General features: G+C 49.8%; 9 protein-coding genes across 9 annotated transcripts; 4 read left to right on the forward strand and 5 right to left on the reverse strand.

The window, feature by feature from the left end:
- The first annotated feature begins 91 nt into the window (after positions 1-91).
- Positions 92-3,940, forward strand: kgd1 (alpha-ketoglutarate dehydrogenase KGD1). Its single transcript, XM_056898805.1, has 4 exons — positions 92-189; positions 321-623; positions 740-2,784; positions 2,840-3,940. Exons 2-4 carry the CDS (start codon positions 402-404, stop codon positions 3,753-3,755), a joined length of 3,183 nt encoding a protein of 1,060 aa, XP_056750881.1. The 5' UTR covers positions 92-189; positions 321-401; the 3' UTR covers positions 3,756-3,940.
- Positions 3,941-4,128: 188 nt separating this feature from the next.
- On the forward strand, positions 4,129-4,383 carry N7537_007751 (uncharacterized protein; the record flags this gene model as incomplete). Its single annotated transcript, XM_056898806.1, has 1 exon — positions 4,129-4,383. One exon carries the CDS (start codon positions 4,129-4,131, stop codon positions 4,381-4,383), a length of 255 nt encoding a protein of 84 aa, XP_056750882.1.
- Positions 4,384-4,440: 57 nt separating this feature from the next.
- On the forward strand, positions 4,441-6,472 carry N7537_007752 (putative PHD finger domain protein (Ing1); the record flags this gene model as incomplete). The annotated part of the gene is made up of 4 exons (XM_056898807.1): positions 4,441-4,836; positions 4,906-5,558; positions 5,612-6,360; positions 6,414-6,472. The coding sequence occupies 4 exons, from the start codon at positions 4,441-4,443 to the stop codon at positions 6,470-6,472; spliced, it is 1,857 nt and encodes a 618-aa protein (XP_056750883.1).
- A 416-nt stretch (positions 6,473-6,888) lies between these two features.
- dscB lies at positions 6,889-7,979 on the reverse strand (the record flags this gene model as incomplete). Its single annotated transcript, XM_056898808.1, has 2 exons — positions 6,889-7,572; positions 7,713-7,979. 2 exons carry the CDS (start codon positions 7,977-7,979, stop codon positions 6,889-6,891), a joined length of 951 nt encoding a protein of 316 aa, XP_056750884.1.
- A 301-nt stretch (positions 7,980-8,280) lies between these two features.
- Positions 8,281-10,274, reverse strand: N7537_007754 (TFIIH subunit TFB1 family protein; the record flags this gene model as incomplete). Its single annotated transcript, XM_056898809.1, has 2 exons — positions 8,281-10,073; positions 10,133-10,274. 2 exons carry the CDS (start codon positions 10,272-10,274, stop codon positions 8,281-8,283), a joined length of 1,935 nt encoding a protein of 644 aa, XP_056750885.1.
- Positions 10,275-10,925: 651 nt separating this feature from the next.
- Positions 10,926-13,904, reverse strand: N7537_007755 (uncharacterized protein; the record flags this gene model as incomplete). Its single annotated transcript, XM_056898810.1, has 3 exons — positions 10,926-11,975; positions 12,324-13,711; positions 13,781-13,904. 3 exons carry the CDS (start codon positions 13,902-13,904, stop codon positions 10,926-10,928), a joined length of 2,562 nt encoding a protein of 853 aa, XP_056750886.1.
- Positions 13,905-15,037: 1,133 nt separating this feature from the next.
- On the reverse strand, positions 15,038-15,697 carry N7537_007756 (uncharacterized protein; the record flags this gene model as incomplete). Its single annotated transcript, XM_056898811.1, has 1 exon — positions 15,038-15,697. The coding sequence occupies one exon, from the start codon at positions 15,695-15,697 to the stop codon at positions 15,038-15,040; it is 660 nt and encodes a 219-aa protein (XP_056750887.1).
- Positions 15,698-17,074: 1,377 nt separating this feature from the next.
- N7537_007757 (FAD-dependent oxidoreductase) lies at positions 17,075-18,209 on the reverse strand (the record flags this gene model as incomplete). Its single annotated transcript, XM_056898812.1, has 3 exons — positions 17,075-17,809; positions 17,870-17,981; positions 18,052-18,209. The coding sequence occupies 3 exons, from the start codon at positions 18,207-18,209 to the stop codon at positions 17,075-17,077; spliced, it is 1,005 nt and encodes a 334-aa protein (XP_056750888.1).
- A 391-nt stretch (positions 18,210-18,600) lies between these two features.
- Positions 18,601-18,783, forward strand: N7537_007758 (uncharacterized protein; the record flags this gene model as incomplete). The annotated part of the gene is made up of 1 exon (XM_056898813.1): positions 18,601-18,783. The coding sequence occupies one exon, from the start codon at positions 18,601-18,603 to the stop codon at positions 18,781-18,783; it is 183 nt and encodes a 60-aa protein (XP_056750889.1).
- Between the last annotated feature and the right edge of the window lie 481 nt (positions 18,784-19,264).

Below are 19,264 nucleotides of genomic sequence, written 5' to 3' on the forward strand. Positions count from 1 at the left end.
CAGCCTCACCTGCCGTGAGACCCGTCATTCTCGGCAGCTCTCTTTCTTTTGCGCTCTTCCTTTTGCTTCATCTTTCCTCCACCTCCACAACTTGTTTTCTTATCTAGAGCGTTTGAGCTCTCTGATGAGTCCCGATTCTATACAGGTGCTACGGCAATACTAGTCGACACCTGATCTGTGATTTAACTCGTACGTGTACTTACGCCTCTGCCTTTCCTTCGTATTCCGGTTTGCTCGCGCCCTGCAGGACAACTTGGCAACATTCAGGCTGACACTATAGCATACAGTTAGTCTGACTCTATAACGTCCGATTTCGCCAGAATCCGGAACAACCGTCTTTCAATTCCCCTTTCCTCTAAATCGAAAACTTTATTGGACCTTGATCCAAGAAAAATCCCGCAATGTTTAGAAACACTGCTCTCAAGGCCACCAACAGCGGTATGCTGCGTGGTGCGACCTCTTCATCATGCCGGCGCTCATTCCACCTTGCCACTAGCGCTCGCAGCTCTTCAAAAAGCTCCGGCTTCAGCATGACCGCCCGTCGGCCTCTTGCTGTTGTCGACCGTGCTTTCAACGGCGCTCGATCCTACGCGGCCCCCGCGGATGGCCAAAGTCAAGGAGTGGTAAGCAACAACAATCTTCGTGATCGGTAGCGATCCGATCCCGGTTTCTGATAATCCACATAAATAAACGGGCATTCGACTAATGCGACGGCGCGATCTCGCCCTTACGTGAGCAGGACCCCAACGATTCTTTCCTTACTGGTAGCACTGCCAACTACATCGATGAGATGTACCTGGCATGGAAGAACGATGCCTCGAGTGTTCACATCTCATGGCAGACTTACTTCAAGAACATGGAGGAGGGCAAGATGCCTATCTCCCAGGCCTTCACTCCTCCTCCTACCCTCGTCCCCACCCCTACCGGCGGTGTCCCCCAGGACATGCCCGGTCAGGGGCTCGCTGGTGGCGCTGACGTGACGAACCACTTGAAGGTTCAGTTGCTCTGCCGCGCTTACCAGGCCCGTGGTCACCACAAGGCTAAAATCGACCCTCTCGGCATTCGCGGAGAGGCTGAGGCCTTTGGCTACGACAAGCCCAAGGAGCTTGAGTTGGATCACTACGGTTTCACCGAGAGTGACTTGAACCAAGAGTTTGCCCTTGGACCCGGTATCTTGCCCCGTTTCATCACCGAGACCCGCAAGAAGATGACTCTGCGCGAGATCATCGCCGCCTGCGAGAAGATCTACTGTGGTTCTTACGGTGTTGAGTACATTCACATTCCCGATCGTAAGCCCTGCGAGTGGATCCGTGACCGCTTCGAGATCCCCCAACCTTACAACTACTCGGTTGACGACAAGCGCCGCATCCTTGACCGTCTGATCTGGTCTTCCAGCTTCGAGTCCTTCCTCGCTACCAAGTTCCCCAACGACAAGCGTTTCGGTCTGGAGGGCTGTGAGACCCTGGTCCCCGGTATGAAGGCTCTGATCGATCGTAGCGTCGACTACGGCATCAAGGACATCGTCATTGGTATGCCTCACCGTGGTCGTCTTAACGTTCTGTCCAACGTTGTCCGCAAGCCCAATGAGTCCATCTTCAGCGAGTTTGCTGGTTCTACTGAGCCTTCCGATGAGGGCTCCGGTGATGTCAAGTACCACTTGGGTATGAACTTCGAGCGTCCTACTCCCTCCGGTAAGCGGGTGCAGCTGTCTCTGGTTGCCAACCCCTCTCACCTCGAGGCTGAGGACCCCGTTGTTCTTGGAAAGACTCGTGCCATCCAGCACTACAACAACGACGAGACTAACTACGACTCCGCCATGGGTGTTCTGCTGCACGGTGACGCTGCCTTTGCTGGCCAGGGTGTTGTCTATGAGACCATGGGATTCCACTCCCTTCCGGCCTACTCGACCGGTGGTACCATCCACCTTGTCGTGAACAACCAGATTGGTTTCACCACCGATCCCCGTTACTCCCGCTCTACCCCCTACTGTTCCGACATTGCCAAGTCCATCGACGCTCCCGTCTTCCACGTGAATGCCGACGATGTTGAGGCTGTCAACTACGTCTGTCAGGTCGCTGCTGACTGGCGTGCCGAGTTCAAGCGTGACGTTGTCATTGACATGGTCTGCTACCGTAAGCAGGGTCACAACGAGACTGATCAGCCTTCGTTCACCCAGCCCCTGATGTACAAGCGTATTGCCGAGCAGAAGGCTCAGCTCGACAAGTACGTCGAGAAGCTGATTGCCGAGGGTACCTTCACTAAGGAGGACATTGATGAGCACAAGAAGTGGGTCTGGGGAATGCTCGGCGACAGCTTCGACCGCAGCAAGGACTACCAGCCTACCGGAAAGGAGTGGCTGACTTCCGCCTGGAACAACTTCAAGTCTCCCAAGGAGCTGGCTACTGAGGTCTTGCCTCACCTGCCTACCGCCGTTCCCGCCAAGTCTCTGCAGCACATTGCTGACAAGATTGCCGGTACCGGTGTTCCCGAGGGCTTCGAGCTCCACCGCAACCTCAAGCGTATTTTGACCGGACGCAAGAAGGCCGTCGATGAGGGCAAGAACATCGATTGGGCTACTGCTGAGGCTCTCGCTTTCGGTTCGCTCGTTGATGAGGGTTACCACGTTCGTGTTTCCGGTCAGGATGTTGAGCGTGGTACCTTCTCTCAGCGTCACGCCGTCCTGCACGACCAGCAGACTGAGCGCACTTACACTCCCCTGAAGCACATCTCTGACAAGCAGGGAAGCTTCGTCATCTCTAACTCCTCCCTGAGTGAGTTCGGTTGGTAAGTTTTTGAATCGGAACTCCCCACGTAACAACGATCCTAACACACAATCTAGTCTTGGCTTCGAGTACGGTTACTCTCTGACCTCCCCCAACGCCCTTGTGATGTGGGAGGCTCAGTTCGGTGACTTCGCCAACAACGCTCAGTGTATCATTGATCAGTTCATCGCCTCCGGTGAATCCAAGTGGCTGCAGCGTTCCGGTCTGGTTGTGTCTCTGCCTCACGGTTATGACGGTCAGGGTCCTGAGCACTCTTCCGGACGTATGGAGCGTTGGCTCCAGCTTTGCAACGAGGAGCCCCGTGTGTACCCCTCGGCTGACAAGCTGGACCGTCAGCACCAGGACTGCAACATGCAGATTGCCTGCATGACCACCCCTGCCAACCTGTTCCACATCCTCCGTCGCCAGATCCACCGCCAGTTCCGCAAGCCTCTGGTCATCTTCTTCTCCAAGTCTCTGCTGCGTCACCCCCTTGCCCGCTCTGACATTGAGGCCCTGAACGGCGAGTCCCATTTCCAGTGGATTATCCCCGATGAGGCTCACGCCACTGCTGCCATCGACGCTCCTGAGCAGATCGAGCGCGTCATCCTGTGCTCCGGACAGGTCTACGCTGCTTTGAGCAAGCACCGCGAGGCCAACGGTATCCGCAACACTGCCATCACCCGTATTGAGCAGCTACACCCCTTCCCTTGGGCTCAGCTGAAGGAGAACCTTGACAGCTACCCCAACGCCAAGAACATCGTCTGGTGCCAGGAGGAGCCTCTCAACGCCGGTGCCTGGTCTTACGCCCAGCCCCGTATCGAGACCTTGCTGAACGCTACTGAGCACCACCACCGCCGCCATGTCCTGTACGCTGGTCGCGCTGGCAGCGCTTCCGTCGCTACTGGTCTGAAGGCCGTCCACCTCAAGGAGGAGCAGGAGCTCCTGGAGGATGCTTTCTCTGTTCACCAGGATCACCTGAAGGGCGAGTAAACGCCTTAGCTATTTGATTCTACTGCTGTTGATGAGCTACTTGGGATCTTGCACTGACACTTGCATTGAGTTGGGTGTCATATATTCATTGGTCTTCCTAGAACCTAGCGTGTAATTCCTTGTTGTACTACCTCTTTTATTGTACTGATTTCTTTTGTGTGTTACCGATGTGTCCTAGGTTCATAGTCATAGGCTATGCTAGGACAGTCTTTTGGTTGTCCTAATATAAAGTTCCCGTCTATACCTAGAAACCATGCTATATGTAAAATACACAAATCGTTGAGTTTTGAAGACTTATGCTTGTCTTTCTGTGTATAACGTTTTAAAATACCCATAGCTCACAACTATCGCCTGGGTTAAGTGTGACTACTACATGAACATTGTTCCTGATATGACATCACCCTCGTGCTCGGATGATTCAGCAATAGATGCCTTATCGGTGCCGCAGGCAGCAATCTCACCTGATTCAATTGCTCTTCTCCGCACGCAAACTTCCCAGCAGCAGCATCTCCTGCATCGATGCTCTCCCGTTGCTACACGAGGTGTTGACTATTGCACATGGTCCCAGATTATTGCTGAACACCATTGGTTCCTCAAAACTTACTATTTCCTCCTCAAATTGGGGTAGGCTCATCTCAACCCTCCTCCAGCGGCGCATCTCCCAGTCCCGACCATGCCATTCACCATGTCCGCCGTTTCATCGTCAGTCAATAATCCCCAGGGCCAAGGAATTCGACAGTCCGCCCGTCAGACACGTACAAACCCGTCCCGAACCTCCAAAACCATCGGACGGTCGTCTTTCGCGTTCGGTCGAGGCTCGACAGCTGAAATTCCTTCCACGCCCCCTGTTCCCCACGGCTTCTACCCTGCACTCACGCACTTCACCGATGCTATAACAGCGCTTCCGCGCGAGTTCCGTCGCCACAACTCTCTTCTCAAGGAAGTTGATGCGAAGGCGTGGGCTCTCGAGGAAAATTTGCTGCAATTACTCCAGTTCTCCTCCCAGTCGCAGCCCGTTCCTCATCCTCCCCACCCGGCGCCTATCGTCGGGGGTGTGATTCGGGAGGATGTTTTGCCAAAGGTGAGTTTCCTCGCGATTTGTATAATTGTCTACTTAGGACGTTTACTGATATCGTCTCTCTCGCGCCAGGAGCTATCTCAGTCACCGGAATCGTCTGAGAGTAAAAGCCGCCGGCTTCTCTTCGATCGTGTACGTCAAAGCCTCTCGGACTTGATGATGACCGCCGATGAGAAGAACCACGTTATTTCGAACGCGAACGAGGAATTAGATCGCCAGGTTGTCCGACTGGATACAGTGTTCCCGTACATTGCAGGCGAGATCAGCGAGGAGGCACGCTTGGGCAGCCTGACACACTGGGCGTACTCCAACAAGAGTACCGCGAAGGCAGCGACTAACGAACGCCCGCGCCGGGAAGCAGTGGCACAAAGACAGGATCTGTCCCATGTGCTTCAAGAGGCCGAAGCTGCTAGTCGCAGTGAGGCTCGACGCGATGCCGTTCTGGCACGGAAGCAACGTCGGGCACAGGCCGACGCGGACTATGAGGATACGCGCAGCTCAGGCACCCGCAAGACAAATAATGCGAAATCTCGAGGTGGAGATCATGCGGCTGACCCGAGCGCTGCGCCCAAGCGTCGGAAGGTGGAACGACCACCCCCAGTAGATACTAGTGTTCCAATGGAGCGCTCTGCTAGCGGGGCTGTGAGCCAGAGGGCTGCGAATAAAGACCCAGCAGAGAAGAAGCGGTCTCGCGCTCCTAATCAAGCTGCTACTGCACGCAAAAAGTATGTCTCTCATTTCGCTGCTCTCACTACTGCATCAACTAACTTCATTTCAGGGCCAACGCCTCCAATGCTGCATCGCCCGTTCTCGCTCCATCGCCTTTGATTGGAACATTCAGTGGATCGCGGGGTGCGGCCAGTCCAGGACCCAACACAGCAAGACCACAATCTTCACGAGCCCAGCAGAATTCTGGACCTACTGGAAATTCGCGCGCACGGCCATCATCATCGGCTTCGAATCTCCCCAACAACAGTATGCCGTTTCAACCGCCCTTCCTGGAACTATCAATTAACCATATCCCCCACGCAGACAAAATTGCCGATTCCAGATCTACACCCCGGGATGGACCCATCAAAAATGAACTTATCCACGCAGAAATACATCGTGACTATGAAGGTGATGTCAACGGCAGAACATCCGTTCCAGCGGGATCCAAGCGCGAGGATCTGGATGCAAAAGCCGGTTCTGTCGAGGTCGAGACTACCAAGGGACGCAATTCTAAAACATCGACCCCTATCATCCCCGCATTCACAGAGCCCACTCAACAACATGCACGACCGACGCGAAGTCGAGATCCGGCCTCTACCAAACGAACTCAGAAGAAGCCCATCCCACAGCCTGCAATACCCTCTGACGACGAGTCGCTCCACGAGGGCGACGACGAAGACGAGGAGGGTGAGCCACGCTACTGCTACTGTAATGAAATCAGTTTCGGTGAGATGGTTGCATGTGATAATGATGCCTGTCCGCGTGAATGGTTCCATCTGTCATGTGTGGGCTTGACGAAACCACCTGGAAAGAATGGTAAGTGTCTTTTCCTTGTTGAAATTGCCCAGATTGCTAACAGTCCCTATTAGTGAAATGGTATTGTAACGAGTGCAAGGAAAATATGAGACGGAGTCGCAATGGGCGGTAACATGTCCCGTTCAAGCTTATAGATATTGATGATATGGCGTTATGTGGTGTTTTCAATTGGCATATGCTCTAGCGGAGATACGGCCTTGCTAGTTGATATTCTAGACTTTATGCATTTGCAAATATTGTCTGGCTTTTCGTTTTAGTACTTGCCTATTTCTTTGATCACCGAGTATTGTAGTATTGTATGTAGTATTGTATGTAGTATTGTAGTATTGTATACCTATATGAATTGGATGTGAGAATTGCAAACGTGGAGACACCACATGAATTGATTGATAAAGGTATAAAGATAGGGCTCTGAAGACCGGCTATATCTAATAGCATCCAATGATCCATCTCAACTGTCCGCAGTACATCTATACCAGATAGACATGATCAACCAACCTTGCATATCTCACTCAAAAAACAAGTACTCTACCAATCGCGCGTCAATCGATTAACAAACCCACCACCCTCAGCAGCACTATTCGCGCGCCTCTGAGCCTGCGCACCAGACCCCTCCAACCCCGAAGCGGAAGCAGCAACTTCACCCTCCAACCTCCGTCGTAGATCCTCATACCTCTCTCCCTCCGCACCACCAGACCCAGAACCAGAACCACCCCTCCGCTCCTGCTCACCGACCAACCAAGCCGGAACCCGGAACCCGGTGCTAGCCGGCGATAGACCCGGTAACAGCTCCGCGCGCCATGCTACACCGACGATCCAGCCCAGGGCTGACGGGAGGAGCATTGCGGGGAACTGGGAGAGGGCTAGCTGGGCAGCGACGATGTAGGTGGTTGATTTGTCAGAGAGGAGGAGGGATAGACTTGGTGCTGGGGTTTTGGGTTGAGATGTCTGTGCGGTATTATCGGCGGAGGAGGGTCCATGGCTGGTACTGTTGTCAGAAGTGTTTGTTGTGGCGGGGGAGGATGTGGACCCGATGCGGTAGCGGTATGTGTGTGGAATAGTGGCGTAGTACTGCGCCAATAGGGCGAAGATGGTTGCTGTTGGGCCGGAGGGGAGGTAATTGATTTTGTTTAGGGATAGAGGGCGGATTAGGAAGGCGAGGAGAATTGGTGGGAGGAGAGTCGTGTAGGGTAGTGTGGTGAGTAGGAAGGTCTGTAGCAAGCAGTATCATGATGTCAGCAATCGGTTTCTAGGTCATATACAAAAGATACTGCTCAGGTTCTCTGTTCCATGGTCGAATATGTCTATGTGTATCTTCAGGAATGAGGATAATGAGCGAAAGAAGGACTAACCGTGATCTTCCGCTTCCCCCACGCGCGTTCGACAACCCGTAGATGGTAGACTAGCATTGCGGCGAAGAGGGCTTCGGTGGAATTAGTGAAACCGACGACCTGCCATATCAATGCACGCCAGAACTGGGCATAGGGCCAGAAATGAGGCGATACATAGATCACGACGAGGTGTTTTATGTCGAAGAGGGAGATGGCGATCGACGAGGCGATTGTGTAGATGAGGAGGGCTTTGGTAAGGGGCGCATTTGTGAGGCCGGAGGTGAGCATCTTGAGGCCCCTTGAGTTTTTCTCTTGTTTAGTATGATTCTGGCTTGGGAATCATCCAAGGTGGGGGGAGAAGGTGAGTTGAAGAAAGTTTAGTGCAGTTGAGGGGACAGTTGGCACTAAATTCCCGAAGTCCGGGGAAGCTCGGCATGCCGACTTTATTTAGTTTCTACAGGCTTTTTATGTCGTTTTACATGTAAATTGATGAGATACCGAGATTTGTATTATCCATATGAATCAAACATCGAAGCTCTTGTAAACTATCATATTATACATCTCACGTCCATTATCACCGGGTTGTTTCCTATGTCCCTGCCATCTCTTGACTAGCCATAGCCATGGCCGCTTCTTTATTTTGTTCGGCCAGTTCTTTTTGATATCGAGATGATGCAACCTCCAGTGCAAGGAGTGTAGGACCAAGAAGTTGGTTCACAACCTTCTGGCCTCCCTCCACGCCTTCTAAGTTGACTCGTAATTTTCGTCCGGTGCTCTCATACATGTCACGGGCCTGCTTCTTTAGCCGGTCAACTTCGATTTTCCGCTCAGCCTCTGCGTCATTAGCAACAGCCTTAATACGCTCTGCTGCTCGCTGAAGAGACTCTGCCAATGACGCGACCTCTCCAGCGCGGTCGGGGTTGCCCGAGAGAAACGCCTGCCAGAACTGGTGTAAAAACTCCGTGGTTGTGGCGTGTGTCAATGTTAAGCGGTCAAAAAGCGCCGTCGATAGCCCATATGTTTCTGATGCTGCTCGCTCATTCATCTGGGCACGGCGTTCGCGCAAGGCTTCTAAGATCTGAGAAAACGCATCATGTAGAGCGGCAGATGATCCGACAGGTCGACGGCTAGCAGGTGCATCCTCCATCTCCTCGTCTTCATCATCGCCGGGGTCCACTAACTTGCCTAGTTGTGTATTGCCCTGCGAGGGGAGACTTTGATTGATCTCCGCACGGATAATCTGAAGAAGCTGGTCCGGATCTTGTTTCGCAAATTGCTTGGTTTTATCCTCTTCCTGGCCATGAGTGAAGAACCGACTTTGATCACGAATGTTCAAAGTGATGCGACTTTGCTCTTCTTCTCCACGAAGATCCTGCAGCTGGAGCTTTTTCCATGACTCTTCGTTGATGCCTATAGGGGCACTCATATCACCGTCGGCCGGAGCCACATTAGCCATGATCTTTTCACTCAGGCTGTTCAGTGTCCGGATAATGGGCACCTTATCGACGCCAGAGGGTCTCATATCTAGGTCAGGTCGGTTTCCGCGACGTTGGCTGTGGTTTACTTCATTGCCAGCCAGATCCAAAAAGTGGTGGATATTTGTGTCCCGGTCTGGCTGAGCAGCCTCGTTCGTGTGGAGGTATTTGTCCAGCACAGCATCGGTTGCGTCGGCCTCTGTAATCCGCTCTCCGCGAAGTTTTTTGAACAGCCGACTCTGGAAAAATCGTGACCAGAACTGCTGCTCGCTGAGTTTCGGCACATTCTCGTCATACACGCGTTTGACCAGTGCATGTTGTGTGAAGATGAGCTGGATTTGCTCTTTGCTGATATTCAATCGGGTCACGTTATCTTCAACTCGAGGCTTGAGTGAAGATAGCACATTATACGAGCCACGGATTTGGCCCTGTTCGATTGCGTGCGCTCGCAGTAAATGCAGTCGTGTTGACCAGAACTGCGATACGAACGACCCAGACGACAAGGCTTCCGGTTTTGTATGTAACCCCTCGAAAAACATTCGCTGCAAATTCGAATCAGATCTTAATAACGACTGCTGCAGCTCTATATCGGACCGAAGCTTATTCTCGTCGTCCAAAGGATTCTTCGATGTCCCGGCAGATGTTACAGCGTTTGCGATCGCCATTGCCGCTGACAAACCCTCAGAACTGCCTCTAGGCCCCGGTGTCTGGGATGGTGTGCCGGCCTTCGCAGTATTAACCCGGGCACTCAATGTGTCCTTGATGACATCGGCCTGCGGGCGGGCGTTTGCTCCAGCCGTGAACAGGAAGACATATTGATCGGGAGTACTATTGGGCGGCGCATCGGGAGCTTGGGCAAAAATTTTGAGCATCACTTTCGGATTCGAGGCTGGGGTCTGCTGTAGATCTAGCATTCGCGCGAGTCAGCAAAGAGAATGAGTGAGCGGCCATGGAGTGACGGCATACTAGTGATGTTGACTACGGGGATTGTGATCATGTTCCCAGCTCCTGCGACTGCAGGGCTCCATGAGACTGACTTCTCATCTGCGGATATAGCTAGAGTCCCATCTTTCTTTTTGTAAGAGGCCGCTCCGCTCGGAGATGACATCGTCGCGTGTCTTGACAGCTTCCACTGTCTTCAAAGGCGGCAACGAATCCACCCATCGGGATGAGCAATTCCCCAGGGGTGGGAGTTAGCGAGGAGAGTCTGAGACCTTCGTGGTAGACGGGCGCGTAGAGGTAAAACCAACAACAAGAAATGCGGCTCTTCTCCAAGTCATCACATGACGTTTGACGTTTGCCAAGCATCACCTGGGAGCCAAGCCCTAAGTGAACGAAACTGCGGTTTCATTCGTGAGGTTTAAACAATTAGAAAGTACGAATATCTATTACTGATCTGTATCTAATCAGGTATTATCTTATCACTTTGTTTTAAGAAAAAAAGCCTGATTAAAAATGTTGGTTTGTGTTTAAGCCATCATCTCTATTTACAGTGGCTTCAAAATCGCCCTGCGTTTTTACATTCACACTTTTTATTTCAACAACCAGTACTAAGATCTCTAATGGCATATAGTTAGCTTGTGTTATATCTGTATATTACATAGTATTGTCACAAACTGTCACAATATGCGTTTCAGGCTTACTCTACTGACTTCGAGTTTATTCTCTATGGGTGCCGCCGTGAAGCATACATAACGAAATGAGAATGGTATTTAGTGAGACTCTATGCAGCAGACGTATCCGAGAAAGAGTGGATCGGCTAAGGCTCTATAGTAGTGGGAGATGATGAAAGCATAATTTCCATGATCGCAACATTGATCGACTGCTTGATGTCTTGGAGAGCGCGCTGAGACGCTAGTCGAGAGGGATGTTTTTCATCGAGCGTTCTCTCTTCCACCGCGACCACATGCTCAAGTAGCTCTATGGCCTGCTTGGTCTGCCCATTAGATTCATATACTAGAGCGAGAGTGTGCTGAGATGCCAGTCGATCAGGATGTTCTTCATCGAGCGTTCTCTCTCGTACCGCGACCACATACTCAAGCAGCTCTATGGCCTGCTTGGTCTGCCCATTAGATTCATATACTAGAGCGAGAGTGTGCTGAGATGCCAGTCGAGAGGGATGTTCTTCATCGAGCGTTCTCTCTTCCACCGCGACCACATGCTCAAGTAGCTCCACGGCCTGCTTGATCTGCCCGTTGGATTTATATGCCCTTGCGAGTACGTGCTGAGATGCTAGTCGATCAGGATGTTCTTCATCGAGCGTTCTCTCTCGTACCGCGACCACATACTTAAGCAGCTCTATGGCCTGCTTGGTCTGCCCATTAGATTCATATACTAGAGCGAGAGTGTGCTGAGATGCCAGTCGATCAGGATGTTCTTCATCGAGCGTTCTCTCTTCCACCGCGACCACATGCTCAAGTAGCTCCACGGCCTGCTTGATCTGCCCGTTAGATTCATATACGTATGCGAGTTCGTGCTGAGATGCCAGTCGAGAGGGATGTTCGTCATCGAGCGTTCTTCCTTTTACCGCGACCACATACTCAAGTAGCTCTACGGCCTGCTTGATCTGCCCGTTGGATTTATATGCCCTTGCGAGTACGTGCTGAGATGCTAGTCGATCAGGATGTTCTTCATCGAGCGTTCTCTCTCGTACCGCGACCACATACTCAAGCAGCTCTATGGCCTGCTTGGTCTGCCCATTAGATTCATATACTAGAGCGAGAGTGTACTGAGATGCCAGTCGATCAGGATGTTCTTCATCGAGCGTTCTCTCTTCCACCGCGACCACATGCTCAAGTAGCTCCACGGCCTACTTGATCTGCCCGTTAGATTCATATACGTATGCGAGTTCGTGCTGAGATGCCAGTCGAGAGGGATGTTCGTCATCGAGCGTTCTTCCTTTTACCGCGACCACATACTCAAGTAGCTCTACGGCCTACTTGATCTGCCCGTTGGATTTATATGCCCTTACGAGTACGTGCTGAGATGCTAGTCGATCAGGATGTTCTTCATCGAGCGTTCTCTCTCGTACCGCGACCACATACTCAAGTAGCTCTACGGCCTACTTGATCTGCCCGTTAGATTCATATGCGTATGCGAGTTCGTGCTGAGATGCCAGTCGAGAGGGATGTTCGTCATCGAGCGTTCTTCCTTCTACCGCGACCACATACTCAAGTAGCTCCACGGCCTGCTTGATCTGCCCGTTAGATTCATATGCGTATGCGAGTTCGTGCTGAGATTTCAGTCGAGAGAGATGTTCTTCATCATAGTTGCTTCCATTCCATGCACACACAGTCTTCAAAAAGCTAACGGCTTCTTTCGCTCGGCCATCCGCTAGAACGCATTTCCCAACCTTGGAAAGCAAGCTATACCTCTCACTTACACCTTGACTTTCCTCTCTCCTGAGAATTTCAAGGGCGTGTGGTAGGTACATCCTCCATGTGTCACGATTTGTGTATTCATCAGATGGAAAACGTTTGTCTAAATGTTGCGTTACGGTTGCGATAACCTGTTGTGTCTTCCGTGCCTCTGTTATCCACACTCGGGTTGATAACTGTACGAGGCTATGTATGTCAAACATATTCTGATTGTTCCTTCTGGTCAGAAACCCATAGCTACACAGCGTTCCGATTGCAAACTCCATCTCCTCTTCCGAATCGAGGGCGGGGAGAATAGATCGCGGGATTGCCTTTGGCTCAAGGTAGGATATAAATCCTAACAAATCAGCAGCAGAGGGATCAAAACCCTGGATCTGATTAAATGAGATGAGCCATGTGGTGGTCACAGCGTTTGACATTCCACGATAGCGAGTGCTATCGCGGAACTCCCTGCTCGCTAGACGCATCCGGTCTTTTTCGGTTTTATGCATAAGCTCGAGGTACCGTGTGCTCGTTCCATCGTTTCGACAAATATAGAAAGCCGCCTGTGCAATAGCTAGCGGTAAGAAGTTCAGCTCTTCCAGTAATTGCATAGTGGAGCTCTGGTCACAAAGCGAGTCTTCTCCCACAATCTTAGTAAGAAAAGCAATCCCTTCCTCCGTTGTCATCTTTTGGAGCTCAACTATATCCCTTCCTGCGAACGCTAGTGCCACCTCACGGGAACGGGTAGTGAGCAAAGTAACACCTTTGTTGCTAGCAGGGAAATACTGATCAAGCTTATCGAAAAGCAAGTCCACGTCGTCGGCATTATCAACAATGAAAAGCCACTTTCCGGCTTTATCAGAGCTTAGCTGTCGGTGTACTAATTCCATCGCACTTTCACCGTCTGCATTCTGAGGGATTTGCAGCTCTTTTGCGATTTGCGAATAAGCCTGTTCAAAACTCTCGAGACTAACGGCAGGAGCCCAGAAAATTGAGCAGTCTGGTATATGCGCTTGGACCCAGCGGGCAAGCTGAAGAGCAACTTGAGTTTTGCCGATGCCACCTAGACCGAATAGAGCTAGTTTTCTAGCATTCGCCTGTAGGAACAGTTTCTGTTTAAGCTGATCTAGCGTGAATTCACGGCCAGTAAAGTAACAATTTTCCAAAGAAGGGATGACATAGTGGACTTGAGGTTGATCACCTTAGACAAAATGAGTGAGCTTAATACCTTAGTTAGGATTTTCTGTTGACTTACAAGGCCTAGGATTTATCTCTTTCGTTTCTTTCATAGGCACGGGGAAGTGGTTAATAATCCAGCCGTGGTTCACACCCGTCTGGATCCCCAAATTTGAACCCTCAAACGATGTTGTGGACGTCATGCTCGCGACGTGGATCGGTTTCAATTCTTCAATGGGAATAAAGCAACTGTCTGGCATAAGCTGCCGCTGCCGCCGCCACGAATGCAAGAGTAAATGGGCAGGAATAAAAATTATATCACTTGGCCTCGAAAGTGTCCGTGGGCTGTAAACTCGGCCATTCAACAGAATCAGGGACAGGGAGGGGTTAACGAGGAATAAATGCGACCGTAGAGACGTCTTACCATCAGCCCAAGGTACCATCAGCCTAAGGCATCAGGGGTGATAGGGTGCACAACCTAGGGACCCGCCCGCATCAGCGAACGAGGTAATTTAGCGAATCATTGTATACAGGGATGTGTAGGGGGTACAGCTATTGGCGACTGAGTTGGGATCGTGCAGAGCAGAACCAGCCTATCAGGGGGGCACAAGAAGCCGGATTATCAAACTTACCGTCTTCGACGACGCGATAAGGCAGACACTACCAGGGAGTATCCTACATGAATCTAAATATAAACAATGGGTGTTGAATGGAAAGACGCTAAATAGGAACAACAGAAATCGCGGGGTGCCCAGGTCGCAGCCATGTTGTCGTCTTATTCCTTATATCGTCTGAAAGGTTCTAGTTAGGGTGTTTTGGGTTTAACTTAGTCTGACAAAAAGGGTGTGTAAAAGCGCAGGGCAATTTTACAAGCTACTGTAAGTAATTTAAGTATATCATATTCATGCACTATTCACTTCAAATGAGGTGATATAATGAAGAAAATATGAACGACCAGCAATAGCAAGGGAGACAAATAATATTTGAACCATTAAATTTACAATTTCTCGATCGGATTATCATTTCTAAAGTGAATGATTCTACGTCCAACTTTTTCATACACAAAGTAGTCGCAGGGGCTTTTATTCAAGACGCTTGCTTTCAACGCATACTTAGATTAGAAATAGCGGGGGATCTGCACCATGTCACCTTGTGGCGGGGGGCTGCTAGCTGCCTGCATTTTTCCAAGCACGATCTCAACAATTTTGACATCAATAATGAAAATTAAAGCCCAAAAACGAGACGCAAGAGGTGACCTGAAATAACTCGAGCCGCAGCACACGGATTTTTACTTCTGCACTCGACAAGATCACCACTCATTTCGTTGATAATCCGACTAAACCCATCCTTCGAAAGCCTGCCATGCTGAGCTGATTGCCTTCGGGGGTGAGACGAGGGTGTCCCTCCGGGAGCTATCCACCTTGATCACCGCGAACTGATCACCGCGGAAGACATAGTAGTGATCCTGACCACTCGGGCTCGCAACAATAGCATCAACACGATCAAAGCCAGCTTGGACAAGACTCGGCCAGCCCTCTGCGATAGGTGCAACCTTGTTGACAATTCTGTCGGTACTATTGTCCAGACGAACATAGTGTAAGCCGCGGAAAAAGTACATCTCATGCTTTGTTCCAGGAGTGAGCATTGCTGCGTCCACGGAGTCAAAGCCCGCTTGGGTGAGCGACTTCCATCCAGAGGTAATGGGACTGGCCCCATCATTGATGAAGGTATCATCGTAATTTTCAAGCTTGATTTTGGCATATCGGCCTCCGAAGAAAACGTAGAGTTGTTTTTCATGGCCAGGGACAGGCACAATAGTGTCCACTGTGCCAAAGCCCATCTTAGGCAGAGTGTTCCAGCCCTTGCTTAGGAGGGTCGGGCCTGTAGCAAGACTATGCTCGGGGCTTCCTTTGCTAAAACTGAGACGACCGTAATATCGGCCGGCGAAGATATAGATCTCGTCTTTTCCGGCAATGCGACAGGCGGCGTCAACCATTGTTAAGAAAGATAGTCGATGGAAACCTTAAATGGTAGAAGTGGTGTTGTTGATGATGAACAGGCTCAATTGTGTGTAGTGTGAATCTTCAGACCAGCGGTCGATATGGTGGTATTTATATCTATCTGCCCTTGGAATCTGGGCTTGTTGCCAAATATTGTTCATATGACTTACTCCTTTCCTTGCCTGTACGATGATAACATTTGCAATGGCACGTTTGTATGACGGAGATCGAACCCCGTCCACTGCATATTGTCTTACAACTAGACTGGAGCAAAAGGCATTGGCTTTTGATAATATGCGTGACTTGCATTCCACCAAGTCGAACGAAGTTAATGACACTTGTAGATATAGGGCATCAATATATGGCCATAGCTCTTTTTACCCCCGGTATACACTACTTTGAGTCAATCCTCTCTGAGCAAATAGCTCAAATTATCTAGAGACGTATATCGTGATTCAAGTGCACATGTACTAGTTAAGCTAATCATGGTAGTCCCGTTAGGTTGTACTAAAGACCCAGGGTACATATGTGCAGAAGGAGCCTCTCAGTTTAGGAGGATCAAGCCTTACTCCATAACCCATGCAAATAAAGGCATGCAGTGCCTTATTGTGCAACAAGAGAAAAGAGCCCAGCTCTGTAAATCCACTTCCTAGCATTGAATCTCTCGGACTCTGTGGCCCATACCAGTTACTACTCAAGTCGCCTATCTGTGTGTAACGTCGAAGGTTAAAACCGAGAACCACCGTTCTCGTCCGTGAGAGCTAGATGTGATAAAAGGCTAGGTATAGGAAAATGAGGGCACTGACAATATTGCAAGAGAAAAAATAGAGTAGTCGTTGTTTTGTCTAGTTAAGCTGGATAGTGGATATTGGAACTTATCTTGGTATTAGACATTCATATTTCCAATAGGACTAAGATATTTTTGATCTCACATAGTACTGAACTCCCACAGTTCCTATAGGGCTTGTTCAAACGTTTGCTCTTCGCTATTTCAGAGCATCATAAATCTCTTGGTATTATCATACCTCCGTGCATCCCCTAACTTGATTTTGGTTTTAGATGGGTCTTTATTGAAGGGCACAAAATGAGATATTGGGATGAGGTAGTCACCTTCTATTCACGTCTTGTTTTCTAGCTTTTCGCCTACTCCGATTATATATCCTACTACCTATGCCGTGTATAGACTTACAGCTGTATCTCTGGTTCTAACAATTTACAATAATAATACTACTCCTAATAGATATCTTACGCCAACCGCCATCGACTTGTTGAATGCATGCGCACTTCGCCGTACGAACTGTACATGGTATGAACATATATAAATAAAAGTTATTCCCTAGTTCCAGTGGTCCGATATCTAGACAGATATATTCTTAAATATGCCCTTTATAGTGATTTCCAATCAAGCCAAGGACTTTATTTGCCATTCCCCAGGAGTAGACATAACCCAGACCGCCAGCTCCATAAGCATGAATGATATTGCCTTCCCGCTCAACACGAAGTCCACCCTCTCGAGCCGGTCTAAAGCCGACAATATCCCTAGAGACATCTCTGTCGATATCAACCCAGCCAAATTCACCCTTCGTCATATTATTGACTCGCTTGAGGATGTCCGTTCGCAGAGCCATATCAGGATCAACAGCGAAGTTCCCCGGTTGGCTAACACCACCGAGGATGACTCCCCCACTTGCCCTGGGAATAACATAGGTATACTGTGATCCCTGCAGAATAACAGCGCGGTCAAAGTAACCCTGCTTTCGGACAAGCATGGTCTGGCCTCGAATGGATATCGAGCTATCATCCGAAGCAAGCTCTCGTGCCCCCAATCCTGATGCGTTCACCACGATACTGGCCCCGCTTAGATTCTTCATTTCTTGGAAAGATCCAACGTTTCCCCGTACAAATTTTACTCCTTGATCAACCAATTTCTGGGTGATCCATGGTAGGAATATACTCGGGTCCACGGCCAGTCCACTGTAAGTGAATCCGATAGTCGCCCCTGCTGGCAGATCGGTGGACTGGATGGAGGTGAAATCGGGGACGATTGATTTGTACCATATCGTTGAATCTTCCCCACGGTCGTCATAAAACTCTGTGATATTGAGTTTCTAAGTATCGATTAGTTTAGTGGATTCGACTGACGGTAATTATACAGAGAGGTGACTGACTTTGACACCACTTTGAGGATCCTGATCCACTAGTTCAGAGAACTTTTGAATTGAATATTCCTGGAGTTCATTAAAGCCTGTATCTGGATGTGGTGCAAGCAGAGCCCCGGCCCTGCAGGACAAAACAAATAGTCCGAATAAGACATCTTTCAATTCAATGTTTTCGAGTTCGGAGTACTCACCAAGGACTTGCCCACTCGGTTGTTTCATCGCCAGGGAGATTTCGGGCCACAATAACGACCTCGTATCCAGCATCAACAAGCAACGAGGCACTGGTGAGCCCGATCACACCAGCACCAATGATACCGACTCGCGTGTTCTTGGCGGTACAAGATGACATTTCTATATGAGTGCGGCTCTATAATGGTATAGCTGGTTTCAATTTGAAGAAACTCCTTCGGGATATAAACACTGAAACTGCTGCTAGATACCCGAATGCCCGAGATCGGATCGATGACAACGAATAGGAATGTGAAATCACAGACGATACCGACGCTCCTATCTTTCCTTCCCCTCCGTTCTCGGCTATCACTTAGCTGTAGTGGAAATAAAGGAACCCCGCTCGGAGGAGCCGATATATTCCTTATCTGTCGGAACCTCATCCCGACAAAATGTTTAGCTCGATATGCTTCATTTCCCTGCTATATCAAAAACATAGAACTGAAATGGTGTCTCTTCTCTGAATCTTAGTAATTTATTCAAGATTGCAAAAGAAACGGACAGGGCTCAACATGCGTTTCACAGTCCTAGGCCACAGCAATGTTCGCAACTTGCTCTTGAACCTACAAAAGGAAACACTACTGAGTATCCAACGACTGGGCCATGCTCTCGAAGCTCTTGTCGAAGAACTTCGGGACGATGATCAGAGTAAATGGCAATATCCTGCAAATGTCCATTCTCGATCCTACCATTGACAAACTTCAATGGGACGCTTGAGGATGTTATGGATGAAGCGGATGTGATCTTCCACACAACTGCTTCAGTGGAGCTTTTGTTCTCGCCTCATTTGTTGCTGGGTACGGGAATGAAGACTAGTCGGCTGATTACCGCGATTGGATCCTATAAACCTCATATGTTAGAGATTCGTCCTGACATTATGTGGCATGTAATTACTTCTGGAGATCGATATTTTTGCAATGGAACCATGAAAGGCAAAATATCGGTTGATAGTTGCGAAGGCACCCTCGAGGAGTCGGGCGAGATCATCTCTGCCGGGATTATCCGCAAGCAATTGATGGAAATTGGCCATGTTCCTTAGGTCGAGACTGGTATCGATGAGGCGAGTAAAGCTCAGTTGATGGGTTGGGTTGGCCGAAAGTTTTGTAATCTATAAAGGCGTGGGCGAAAGTATTATGGACCTGGCAGTGGCGGCACTTATTGAATTGGCTCAGAAAC

The sequence above is a fragment of the Penicillium hordei genome (genome assembly GCF_028827395.1).
Source record: "Penicillium hordei strain IBT 12815 chromosome Unknown utg000004l_segment0_segment0, whole genome shotgun sequence".
Classification (NCBI taxonomy): Eukaryota; Fungi; Ascomycota; class Eurotiomycetes; order Eurotiales; family Aspergillaceae; genus Penicillium; species Penicillium hordei.